Consider the following 13,983-nt stretch of genomic DNA (forward strand, 5'->3'; position numbering starts at 1 on the left):
ACTTAGTTCAGCTTGTGTTCCAGGAGATGCTTATACTGCCTAGAAGACGTAAAATTTTAAATGCTTTGGCTGTAACTTTGCCTGTAAAAATTGTCAGATAATTAATTTCTTTCTTAAAGGATGGAGATGCACAGATTTCACTCAAAACCACAAATTCGTGAAGACATTATAAAGTTTTTTCTATATTATTTAAAAAGTAAACTCCCTTCCTCTTATTCTGCTCTTAGAACATAGCACAGGGCTTTTCTGCTTTGAGATGAACATGGAAAAATAGATTTTAGTACAAAAGAACCCCCTACCTTCTAATATTAGAGACAGCTTGGGTTACTAATCCCTCTTTCTAGGGGCAGATGCTGATTGTCCCATTAATCAAAGCAAATCATTAGGCATTAATTACACTTAGTAACAGAATAATTGCTTGGTTTACCTAAACTGCAGTAGGAAGGTTTTTTTTTCCTTTCTGAGTAGGATAAGCTCATTTAAATTATGTCACGTGCACACTCAGAAAACATACTGAAAGCAGATCAAAATCTGGTTTACTTTGCACATGTACGAGGTGAGCTGACCTTGGAAACAACATCACTGGATTGATGTACACAGTCTAAGAAAAGATCAGACTCAGAGAGGTTCTGGCAGAAGGGAAGATTATTGTGATGGAGGAGGAAATAATCAATAAATCTTCTATCTTAAGTGGTGGAAATAATGGCAACTGGGTTTTTTCCTAATGTAACTGGGACCATGCCCTTGGTACCCACAGCAGCGCCAAATGCATGGGAGAGGTAACAGCTGTGCTCAGGAAGGTGAGGACCCAGCATAAATATGCAGCTTTGGTTAAACATCCAACTGAACAGCACTGGCTTTTCCTGCCAATAGCTTTAGAAAGCCCATGTCTTTTCCTGGGAAAGAAAGACTGTCCCTGGTGATAACAAAGTACCCAAATATTTTCTCAACCAAAGCCTAGAATTGCTTTCACTAGATTTCTACCTGAAGTTCTTGAAGCTAAAAGCTCAGCACAGCTTTGCTGTATTTATTCTCAGTAAATGTCCTGTGAATGTTTGTGACATTTCAGGTATGGAAAAATGTATCTTTTCACTGCTGCAACAAGACAGTTACACATCCGACACATAGCAACCCAATATTGGCAATAAGTACTTGCTGTCATAAATGAGTTAAAAGTGTCCCACACTGACAGGGATCCTCATTTCCCCAGCCAAGAGTAGCTGTTTCTCCGATAACTCTGCAACAAATACTCAGCCATGGTCAGAAGACATCATTCGTCTCCTGGAGAGCAAATGGGAGCAGCATCCAGAGCAGACAGCTCAGAGCAAGCTTTATGCTGACCTAAGGGTGCATATACTGCCAACAAATCTCAAACTTCTGGTAAGAAATTTAAATATTTTTCAAATGCTTTGCAAGAAAAGTTGATCAGCAAGAAAAGAAGAGAGTCAACATCCGCTGGAATATTTTGTTTTCCATCAGCACTGAAAGGTTTACCAGATCTGGCCAGAGTCACTGAACTTAGTTTTCAGGTTGAAATTTCAGCTTTTATATTTTGTACACTGTAAAGAAAACTAGGATTTAAGTACTTGAAATAAAAATGTTTCAACAGACCCCAAACACCCATAAACCATTTTCCTCAAGGAAAACTCCTCCTCTCCTGCAACACAGAAGGAAGGTAATATTTCATAATGTCAAAACCTATCATAAAACCTTCCATCTCCCACACAGCTTTAATCACAGGCTTTGGTGGCAGCAGCAGAGTCAGTGCCCTGGGTGCTCCCCTCCAGTGCTACAGCCCCAGATGTTCTCACCTTCGAGTCACTTCCAACAATCCTTGCAGACAGCACTGCTGCACAGCAGATATTAGTCATGGGTAGAGACCATGTTTTCAGATGAGAGCTTGAAAAGAAACATGCAGAGGCACTTACAAAATCTACCCCTGATGCTAGACACAGAAATCAATTTCGCAAATTACAGGTTCAGCCTTTATGAAGGAGTGGGAGAAGCTGCCAATGCATAGAAAGAGGAAACAGGAATGGAAAGAGGCAAGGTCAGTGAGACAGGTTGGACACATCACGAAGCAGCAGGGCAGTAAAGTATGGGTCTGTCTTCACTGGGAAACCCTAGATGAGTTTTGCTTATCTTATCACTAAGATCACAATTCAGCTTCATCAGAGTCATGACTGCATGTTCAGAGACTAAAACCTTTATGTAAGACGCACTCAGCTCACTCCCACAAAGAGATTAATCACACCCTGTTCAATTTGCAATCTAAACAACCAAAAAGTGCACTACCACACTGAAGGTAAGTCAAATTAAGTTAGCTTTTCCCCCACTTGTTCAGTCTAATAAATGACATTATTTCTTCTTACAGATCTTGTAGCATATAAAAATAACAATGATGGCAAAGCCATTATTAACATGTTCATTTTTACCTACTGAGAACAGAGATACAGGAAGACTATTAACTCGCTCAGCAACAGAGCCAGCTTTTCAGAGGCTGAATAAAACAAATAAATTTGGAACTTGGCCATTGACCTTAATAAAATGAGACTGACCCCAGAAATATCATCATGGCACTTCAGTTTTCCAATTAGTAATTTAATAGCACTAAGACACAAGGATATTAGTGGCTTTACATTCATTCAGCAATTTATCTAGACTTCAGACTAGTACCACACCTTTCTATATCTATATATGCTTCATGAAGCAAGAGGCTGAAAAAGGAAGTGTGTGTGCAAAAGGCACGGTGCTGCTGTTTGTCTGTGTGCATGTGCCTCTGCTTGCACATACTCAGTTTATGGAAATAATGTTTTTGCTGGTCACAAACGTGAACAGCCACATCTGCCAGCCATCGAATTGTGTGACCAGTACTTAAACCATGCTATAAGCATTGGCAAGAAGAACAAAGCTGCAAAGCAGCACACGCTTTGTCCTCACTCTGCTTTCCAAGGCTCTGAGAAAATATCAGGTGTAACCAGATTCAGTTAATACTCAGTTTCTCAGTAAACATTTTACCATTTGATAAAAATTGCCACTTTTGGATAACTGTTAACTCATTTGTTGAAATGGTCTGGTACCTCTAGCTGTCAGAAGGAGATGGAAAAGGAAATGAGCTCTGAGTTCAGGGGATTGGCTCCATCCATCAGAAAAGCCCTACACCAGCGATGCAGGCATCCTCCATCTGGGATGCTTTAAGTGTCCTTGCATTACTGACAGCATATCCAACAAGCTGGCCAGACATGAGTCCCGTTCTAGCAGTGCACAAGCAGCTCAGATGCAGAAATCTGTTTTAGCAGAGGCTATCGGGCTGGAGGAGTGCCTAGATTAAGCACAGCAAAATGAATGCTTTGACATGTTCAGGTCAACACTGCAGACCAAGGAGGCATGTTGTAAGCAAACACCGATTGCAGAGATACTTTATGCCATGGCCAAACCAGGCCAGTGTGACAGCACCAACTGCCAGAGCTGGCACTTTTACAACAGGGGAGTTATGTAAGTGGAAGCACAGCATGGCTTAGGCATTTCTGCACTGGGATTTCCAAAATTTCCTTGTAATTGTCCATCTCTGCAATGGTTTTACTGGCTGTGTCTTTACTTTAGCATCTTCTCAGATCACTGCTCATCTAAGTTGATGTAATCAGCCATTTAGGTCCTAACAATAATCTATTAAACTGGTAACAAAGAAGAGGTCCCTGCCTAGCAGCAGTTAGCCACTTCCTCAGAGTAGGGCCCAGCATTTGCTGGAGCCAATGCACAGCACGGAGGAGACACTGACAAGATAAAGCATTTGTGTCAAAGAAAAGTGACTCGACTGGAATTAACAGGGCCCATTTTGGGATCTATTTTCCCATCCAGTGTTTCTTCTTCACACTTCATGATCCTGTTCTTTTTCTGATATCTTGCTTCTTGCTTCTTTTCTGTTTTCCTGCTTGTCCTCCCCTGCTTCAGCCCCTCAATGCCCTCTCTTTTACTTTGCTTGTTAGTATCTGTCATTCTGCTCCAGATCCCATAACACATGCAGTAACATTGCATCTGGCCAAGTGATACTCTCAGCATCTTGAAAGTTCACCAGCAGTGAGAATAGGGGCAGCACAAGTAAGGTTAGTGAATCACATCTATGTCCCCAACATTAATCTTCTCTCACAGGAGATGGAAGAAAAAGAACTTGGTGGCCTGAAACAGGCCCACACCTGCCTGTCTGCAGGTCCACCCTAGCTTCTGGTGATAACAGCACACAACAGTGTGTTTTTCACAACACACTGTGCACATCTGTGACACTCTGTGTCTAACATAATACAAATAGAATTGCCAGGGATTACAGCTTTGTTTCTGCTCCTACTAATAAATGCCCAAAATCCCCATTGATTTCACTGAAATAAAATCAGGCCTTAAATGACCCACCACTGACATTTGTGAGAAACTTGCCAAATACAAGACACCTTTGATATGATACGCAGCGCCATACAGATGGCCTTCTTTCTGCCTCTCACAACATCTGTCACAAACTGTAATGCTGACTGTAGTAATGACAATAAAAATAACCCCAACAGAGATGGCATTATAGGAAAAATAAGGCCAGCCTCCTAAGCCACTTACCTGTCATATTGCTGTCAGTTGCTATGACTGACTGACACCAGCCTGTGCATGGACAACTGCTGCACTGCTGTGGTATAATGAAATGTACTAAATGCTCAGCTATGTACACCTACGCCACAGATCTATCTTACTCTGCTTGAATCCAGCTCTGAAAGCATCGGAGCACACAGACATTGATTAATCACACCTATAGTCTTATTACAATCTGGGGCTAAAAAGGAATAAATATGTTATATCTCTGGCACTAATTGTCAGTCTCTTGGTCTCTTTTTTTCCATGACTTTTTGCTTCTTGCTTCCCTTTCCTTCATCAGATTTGCTCGTTCATCATCTTTTTAGAATGACATGCATTGAAAAGGGTGTTCAACACTTTGAAAGCTGCTTTTTTTTCAGATTTTATAAATTTCTCCCAGTTTAAGTTCTTGATGACTGCTCTCCTCAGAGCATACCTTGTCAGTAACATTGATCTTGTGGAAATGGCCCAGTTTGAATTTGGTGCATGATGACTTACTGAAACATCTTTAAAAAACCTGGCCAGCAAGAGGAATTCTATTTTATTTTCAAATATCACATTTTTCAAATGCTTAAAGTTTATTTTAAGGCTTTTCCTCTCTGCAGATGCTATGAAATTAGTGGGACTTGTTTATTCTCTATTATTTTAGTTGATACTTTCTTTTTAATGAGTCTTACAGGCTTGATGTAGCAGACTGACTGGCCCTGAGTGGTACTAAGCAACCTTAACTCACTGGAAGCCAAATGTGCTCAGCACCTGTGGGAAGTGCTTGGCATTTTATGATCCAGTCCATCATTGTCTGCCCAGTCTTTTTAAATTATAAAACGTTTAAGGCTTGGACTCTCTTTTTGTGCGTAACACAATGCAGCCTTAAGTGAGGCTGTCTGCTGCACGCACTCCTGTAATATAAATGATAATTGCTACCTAGGTCTCCCAGCTCTAACTACAAAGTAATTCAGACACGTTTGCCTTCACTGATGAAGGCAGAATAGGCAGGATTGTTCCCAAATCAATCTTAGAGTCATTACAGCAGCAATGTTTTCCCAACTAGGATAATATTTACACAAATTTTATCCAGCTTTCACACATGGTGAATAAGTTCCTGAAACCTCAGCTGTATTTATCAAAATGATTTAGCAGTGACTACTGTTTTCTTTTGCCAGTACCATGGTCACACCAGTTACACTTTATAACTCTGCATAACTACCTCACAATTACAGCACAATGCAGTTACATGTCTTGATATTTAATTATCATTTAGTCATATGAGTGAAGAGTTAGTTTTGACTTCAGTATTTAAATTCTGCTGTTCCTTGCTCTGATTTTTTTTTAATATCCTGGTCCATTAATTAGTTAATATTACAACCCTCAGTGACAGAGGTTTCTAATCATAGGGACTAATGCTTCTTCTAGGAAAATTTAACATATAGTCAAATATTACCTGTGACAATGATTATGTTATAAACTACAATAGCATTCCAGTCACTGTACTGTACATGACTAAAATAGAAGCACACATTTGTCCTAATAACTTCCACTCAGGAACTTGCAGAGATCTAAATATCTCCGAAGCACTACAAGTTTTCAAGCGACATACTCAGAATAGCATTTTTATCTTCCCCACCTTGTTACAGAAAAAGAAACCCAAACAACTAGTTTCTGAAGTTGTTTTGCACAACTTAACAAGTAACAAGAATTTTACCATGACTGAATATAAGTACATGACAAATAATACCATGGAATTAACCTTATAAAAGCAGAGAGATGCATTTGCTGCTCCTAACTTCATTTTGTAATCTACAAAGACAATATATAAGCACTGACCATCAACTGTCAGTCTTGATATGATGATAATAACAGACAACTTAACTATTTCTGAAGCTCTGGAGGAAATCCGTAACCCAGCAGCACTCCCTTGTCAAAAGCTTCACCATAACTGCCAGTGTAAGCCACAAAAGACAGAAAACAGAAATTCAAATCATTATTTTACTTTATGCCAATACTTGCAAATGATAAAAGTGCTCTGCCCAGCCTTTGACAACCTACTTCATTCTAGTAGTGTCAACTCAGATAAAACTCAGCACAGGGAACTGAAATACACACGGAATCCACTGAAGCACCTTTTCGTGATGTAAAATGTTCTCTGTTAAAATATTGACACTGCAATATGTGAGCTAGCTGTGATAAAGATGCAAAGTGGCTCTTGCTGCTGCCAGCCGTATGCTGCTGTGAACCTCTAATTTACATGCTAAGAAAGACTTATGCCTCAACCCTTTGCTTTTGCTGTGTATCACAGAGGTGCCCAAGGAAACGCTAAAGCAATTTTGGCAACACTAGAATTCTCTTTCAGATCATCCCTCCTTCCTCCTTCTCCAAAATCAGCACAGGGACATGAGCAGATGATATGTGTGTATCTTCCATACATATTCTGATTGTCATAGTGACACAGGCAGTGGGTACGCTTCAGGACGAACCCACTGATGCTTTACATATTAGGGGCATTGATCTGTATCTCACCACTCTGACGCAATATTTCTGATTCTTCAGAAAAGAAACTCTTGTCAGGCCATACCTGGAGCAGCGTTCAGTTTTGGTCCCCCCTATACGAAAAAGATGTGGACAGACTGGAGAGGGTCCAAAGAAGATCCATGAGGATGATCAGAGAACTGCGAAGCTGTGTGAGGAAAGGCTAAGAGAACTGGTTTTGTTCAGCTTAGATAAAAGAAGGCTCAGGGGAGACCTTTTCACCATGTTTCAGTATTTCAAGAGTGGCTACAAAGAAGGTGCAGACTCCCTTTTTACGAAGAGTCCCATGGAAAAGATAAAGGGTAATGGGCACAAGTTACTCCCAGGGAGATTCTGGGTGGACACAAAAGTATTTTTCATGATCAGAATAATCAGCCATTGGAATCACCTCCCCAGGGAAGTGGTGGATTCCCCAACACTGTACATTTTAATATTCAGCTGGACAGAGTGCTGTGACATCTAGTCTAGGACATGCTTCGCCCAGAAAGGTTGGACCAGATGATTCTTGAAGTCCCATCCAACCTGGTATACTATGATCCTATGATTCCTACAGTCCCTTGATGCTAGCATAAAAATTTCTTGCCTACCATTAATATTTTTAATTTGTTTATGTGAATGTGTAGCCATTGGAAATATTACTATTGACAGCCTCTGAGAGATACATCCTTTTACGTAGCCATAGATTGTCCAGCAGCTCAGGCAGTAGCATCATTTTCAGAAGAGAAAATATTCTTGCCTGTGATGCTGCTTGTAGACCTGTGGGAAGCCTACAATAATCTAATGCCCTTCAACAGTTTGACCCCAGTTCCTCATTACCTTACCAGGAATTGTGAGATGTTGACAGTGACAGTGTGGCAATGGAATAATCTAAGGCTGATGTATGGTTTCAACACAACATAAATAATACAAGTGTTCTATTGATAAGTGCCAAGTATATCTCAGAACTATTTGAAAGAGTAATCTGGACAATTAATCTCTTCTATCCATCAAATTACTGACTTTTTTCAACAATTCTTCAAATAATTGTCACTACAATTGGTGATTTCAATACAATTCTGTCTACAAGTGATAATAACACTACCTTCTTATTATATGTGGCACCAAACACTCAGGAGGTTATAATTTTAGTCACTACAATATTGTATTAATTTGTAATCAGCCAACATGGACTACAAGCTTAAGCAGCAACATCAACCCCTTCAAACCCCAGAGTGTACAGCCACCCTCATAGCCCTCAGGTCTGTGAATTTAGCCTAAAGCAGAAAAATCCATTCAACAGTTACTGAACCTATTCTGTGATCAGAATTCTTCTCCTGTGTTAGCAAAAAACCTGTCAGTTTTCTTCAAACCTGGTAAGAGCACAATCCAAGGTAAAGTGGAAGTTTACATGAAGTCATGGCCTACTTGAAAGAACCAGCTTCTTTCAAGAGCTCTGGATGGATGGGCAGCATGTGTTTAAAAGCACCTCTGAAGTTCAGTGTTGATTTCCCCATAATCTGTGATTTACCTCTTTTATCATAACTCTGCTACTCTTTGGCCTCTGATGAGGAGACAGTCACAAGTATTAGTTCAAGATGGGGAAAAGAAGGTCTAAGCAGCCATGTTCTGCATCAAACTTATACAACCAAACAACAGCAGTAGAAGGAATGGGTCTCAATGAGCACAGGTGGTGAGGACCTTAGTTTAACACCTCAAACCTAAGATTGCACTGGTAGTAACTGGCATATTTCTGAGAGCCTCCTCCAACTACAAGGGAGAAAAGAGAAAGGTAGCTACATATAATAACTCCTTCAATATATGTAGCAGTGAGAATCACGACTGGTCAAGTGTTGGGGCAAGATTCCCAAGGCAAAAAAATCACCTTGAAGTAGGTATTGTATCTGATGACATTTGTCAACCCAGGTATGAATTGAAACTGGTGCATACCAGCCCTGCTTGCGTAACAGCTAGAGTGCTTCAAAAGCTTGTTAACTCCCTGAAAAGCAATGGAAACATTGCTACAAAGGGTTTTGCGGATAATTGTTAAGAAACATTTTTAACCACTTGTGGTACCCATAGCTTCTGGACATGAGCCCTTTGCAGCTGTGGCAGTGAGCAACATCACTGATCACAGCATCATGCATTTTGTGGAAATAGTAAAACCAGCGAAACATGTGCTTCAAGAAAATGCAAAAAGCAGCAAGAGACCACACTTAGCTCAAGGCAGTCCTGCTCCAGCAGAAAGGAGCAGATTAAGAGCTGCAAGCTCCAAACTGAGTTTCAGTAAGGACTGTCAGCTACCAAGCTTCCCACCAGCCATAACAAGTGGTTCCCCACTAGCAAGAATGTCCTTTTTTTTTTTTCACTTAGCCCTGTACTTCTTTCCCTGATTTTACCCAAGCTAAGTCCCAACGTATTATGAAGTAAGTCCTGCGGTGTGGGAAACAATTTTGTGGTTGCTTTCTAGATTGGTGTACAATAAAGAAAATTAAGATCATATTAACATTTGACATTTTTCTCCTGGGGAATGATAACAATCACAGTATTTGCTTTTTGCATATGTTTAAATATCCTATTAACATGGAAATGTCCATTTTTTGATATTTTCTTTTATACTCTTTTGGCAGCATCTTTTGATTTGAATGAAACCAAACACAAGTTACCTATTACTGCTGAATTCAAGGGATTACTAAAAAGAAGAAAACCTGGGATGTAGCAAGTGATGGTGGAATTTTACCTTTCCAAAGGTAATGTGTTGCAAGTGCTAAAAAGAGCATCATCTTCACATTAAATCAAGCAAGGTACAAGATTCAAGAAACAACGTGCCAAGAGGCAATTTCTCAGCAAGATGTTAGCATCAGAACACAAAGTGATGTGTCTGGAAGGAGAACTGCTGAGCTGCAAACAACCTGGGTGTGAGTCAGAGAATATTAGGACAGTGCCTGTCCACCAGAAACATAGACTTGATTGCATGTGACTTGTGTCAACTCTGGAGACATCAAGAGCAGAACATAAAAGCAAGGCAACAGAGAGATTTCTAAATGAGCCATTCAGCCTCTAAGGCAACAAATCTGGCAACAACTCAAGTTCCAAGAGAAAAAGTCAACCTTCCAGGTTTGTGTTCCATGGTTACGTCCTTCTTCTTTTTTTTCAGGAAAAAGGTCATGTTTTACATCATTAAAAACACCATCATCTCCTTTCAAACTAGCCTGTAACTTTGAAACCAGAATCCAATTGCCTGTTCAGGCTCATTAGTGTCTTTGAATCCTAATGACCCACTCAGTTGCAGTAAATGAAAAACTAATCCTTGTTTTATGCCATTGGCTAAAAAGGATTAGCCAACTCTTGCTGCCCATGCAATCAGTTTTGCACTGAGGAGATTACTACAATCTAATACTGTAAGTCTACACATTCCAATCTGTTACAATATGTAGCAGTTAAAGCTTATTTCCTTGAAATGCTTAAGCATATTAATGCTATAGTGTAAGACTGTTTTCTTATGATGCAATGATTCTTCTACCCCTGCTCCCAAAGCTTGCATTTAGCTGCATACATGCAGTGATGCCCCTTAACTTCCCACATTTTGCTTTAATTATGTTCACAGGCTTGAAATTAAAAATTAAGTAATTGTTCGTTACTTTTTCTTGGTTTGTTTTTTTTGTTTTTGGTGGTTTTTTTTTTTAATAGGGACCAGACTGGGCAGGCGTATTAGGTTTGCGTGGCAAGGTTTGGGTGGAAGGAAAAGGTTTATAGGAGTGGCTTCTGTGCAATGCTGTCAGAAGCTTCCGCTTCATCTGGAGTCAATGTCAACCAGCTCCAAGACACACCCACCGTTGGCCAAGGCTGAGCCCATCAGTGACAGCAGTAGCGCCTCTGGCATAAGTTAAGAAGGGGGAAATGTTACTGCACAGGAGCAACAACAGCCTGGAGAGCTAAGTAAGAATATGTGGGAAAAAGACCCCTGCAGACACCCAGGTCAGTGCAGAAGGAGGGGCAAGAGGTGCTCCAGGCACCAGAGCAGAGATTCTCCTGCAGCCCATGGAGATCATGGTGAGATAGGACATCTCCCTGCAGCACATGGAGGACCACAGATAACCACCTACAGCCTGGAGAGGACCCCACACAGGATGCGTGGGCAGGAGGATGCCCAAAGGAGGCTGTGACCCCATGGGAAGCCCATGGGGCAAGCTCCCAGCAGGATTTGTGATCCTGCAGAGAGAGGACCCCATGCTGAGGCACTGGCACAAGTTGCCCAGAGAAGTTGTGGATGCCCCATCCCTGAAAGGGTTCAGGGCCAAGTTGGACAGGCCCCCATGGCAGAGGGTTGGAATTAGAGGATCTTTAAGGTCCCTCCCAAACAAGCCACTCTGTGATTCCATGGTTTCTCTCACTTCAGCCAGAAGCCTTGACTATTGGACTGTAATGTCAGAGACATGGATGACAAAATTCATCAGGAGAAGGAAAGGAAGCTTCAGTTACAGAGTAACTGAGCAAACTTACCCTTTTCAGCTTTCTAAATGCTGCCAGAGTATTTGCCAGTGGTGTACCACAAATAATGTAGACAGGCTCTCAAACTTGCCTCTAGCTAATGTTCTTTCAGATTGTGAGGTGTGCAGTAGATTAGAAAAGCTGTTTAAAATAGATTAACATGGAAACCCGCATTTGGAGAGCATGAAGTCCACCAGATCTATGCATCCCACTTATTATTAGCTGGATCTCAGCAGCACTTCATGGAAACTCACAGAATCCCTTTCCAGTAAAAAAAAAAAATAAAATCCAACTTTCACATGTCTCAGCAGACAGTTGGGCTGCATAAAAATAGTCCTATGGCATCTAGGAGCTTGGTAAAACCTACCTTTTGTTTTGTTTTGAAAGATACTAGATAGAGGGGAAGGAACTTGCTTTCAGTGTTCCAAGTCAGAAGGAGTTGAAATGGTGTTATAACTGCAATATTATTTCAGTTCAGATAACAAGAAATACCACCAACATTTTCACAAAATTAACAGAAATGTTTATTTCAAAAATTTTAGAAATACTTTGTGTGTAACAGCTAATTTGAGAACACTGTCTTTAACTCAAATTCAGATTTTACCACAATAAACAGTTACTCTAACACAAGTTACTTTATATCAGAGGCTGAATGTACTCATCTAGAAGTTTAGATGCGCTCTCCGATATTGAATTAACACACCACTGTAAAATGGTATTTCTGCTACCTGTAAGTGCCAATTTAACAGAAGTGTATCATAATGTTTTATGAAAACAACGTATTTAGGAAATAAGAAAAATAAAGGCTGCATCTCAAAGCATGTGCGCTTAATGAATATACACATGCTTTTGCAGCAATTGGAATAATGTAGTCTTGCATGAAATGAAAGGGGAAGATTAAATGCTTTGTACTTAAGAAACTGAAAACATTTGTCAAGGCTAAGTAGGAAAAGAATTTAAAAGGAAGTCAAAGGTATTCAGAAGAATGTAAATGGCTTTGTATTTTGTAAGGAAGAATGAAAACCTTTCATAGGAGGAGACTGTGATGATCTCTGATCCTGTCCAAATGCAAATGGAAAACTGAAGTCATCTTTTCCATCTCCAAATGCATGAGAAGTTGATTCTGAAGGGAAGGGGAAGGCAAATGCCTCCTCACTTTCTGATTTCCCAAACAAGCTTCCTATAGGAATACATGTTATATTTATTAGCAGATTAAATCTTACTGAAAGAATCCTGCATTCAGCATAGTATGTTCCTTTAACAATATTGTACTCTAAGCATCTCACTGAGTATCAGCTTGCAGTTGTATGTTTACTTCTGCACTAGAAATGATACTTCCTGGAGAGCATTATCAGAATTATCTGTGAATTACTTGAATGATTTAGAACAACAAAACACTCCTAGATGAAAAAGTGGGTGAAATATTTTGAATACTAAGCAAGAAAGGTCTTTGTAAACAAATACACTTTTGTAGATTCTTTATTCTCTAGAGAGCAATGCCATCAACCTCTGAAATACTTGGAGAAACAAAGCTACTGACTCAAAACCACCTAACTTCTACATTTAGCAACACAAGATACCCTTTTCTCTACAAGGGTTATATATACATAAAACCTTATATCCGCCCACTTCAAAAAAAAAAAAGTAGCTTTGAACTTGCAGTATGTCAAAGATAGTAGATTACAATTCCCTTCAGAAAAGAAGTTTCATCAAGAGTAAGGTTTGATCCCAGTGATAACACAAAAAAAAATTGGCTTTTCATTTCAGTAGAGCCAGGATTTCACCCAGAATGTGTAAATGTGTGGGGCTCCTTTAGTATGAGTGGAAGGTACTGTTCATTAAGTATGATTCTCCTCTCTCTTAACTTCTGCTATTTTTACACTGTGTACCTCCAACAGTTGAAATTGATCCAAGCCTGTTTATTATCAAAATTTCTCTACTTGAATGGAAATTACTGTATTTGAGGGAGGAAAAAAAATCCAACATATGAACTCCTTCCAACACTAAGCTGTTAGCCTTAAGTTAAAAAATTGTATTTACCAAGTACAGTAGAAGAGTTCTTCTAATCAGAGAAAAAGCTTTGACATTTAAATATATCTTCTCCATTGCAGGAGTTCTCAGTTTGCTTCAAACACACCTAACACTATCCCTATTTCTTTCTTTCTCGTACCTCTTTTGTTCATGACATCTCATACATTTGAAACCCAAGAGTCAGGGAAAGATTTAAGCTAGTCAAAATACAAATGAACCCAGTAAACCACTGAAATATAGTATCACAACTGAACAGCCTGTTAGACAGCCAAAGGTGCCCTATTAAGCAGGATCACAAGCTTGTCAGTCACATAAGCAGAAGACAGCTTCACATCTGAGTTTCAGACT

General features: G+C 39.9%; 1 protein-coding gene across 1 annotated transcript in view; it reads right to left on the reverse strand.

Moving 5' to 3' along the window:
* Positions 1 to 12,122: 12,122 nt before the first annotated feature.
* CUNH14orf39 (chromosome unknown C14orf39 homolog) overlaps positions 12,123 to 13,983 on the reverse strand; it is a 29,976-nt gene continuing 28,115 nt past the window's right edge. Inside the window, exon 17 of the mRNA XM_057416120.1 lies at positions 12,123 to 12,784. Within this exon, the coding sequence (XP_057272103.1) occupies positions 12,582 to 12,784 (203 nt within the window). The 3' untranslated portion in view covers positions 12,123 to 12,581. The remainder of the gene's footprint in view (positions 12,785 to 13,983) is intronic.

This window comes from Pezoporus wallicus, unplaced genomic scaffold (genome assembly GCF_028554395.1).
Source record: "Pezoporus wallicus isolate ANWC-B61680 ecotype Strahan unplaced genomic scaffold, APGP_CSIRO_Pwel_v1 scaffold_2146, whole genome shotgun sequence".
In the NCBI taxonomy this organism is placed as follows: Eukaryota; Metazoa; Chordata; class Aves; order Psittaciformes; family Psittacidae; genus Pezoporus; species Pezoporus wallicus.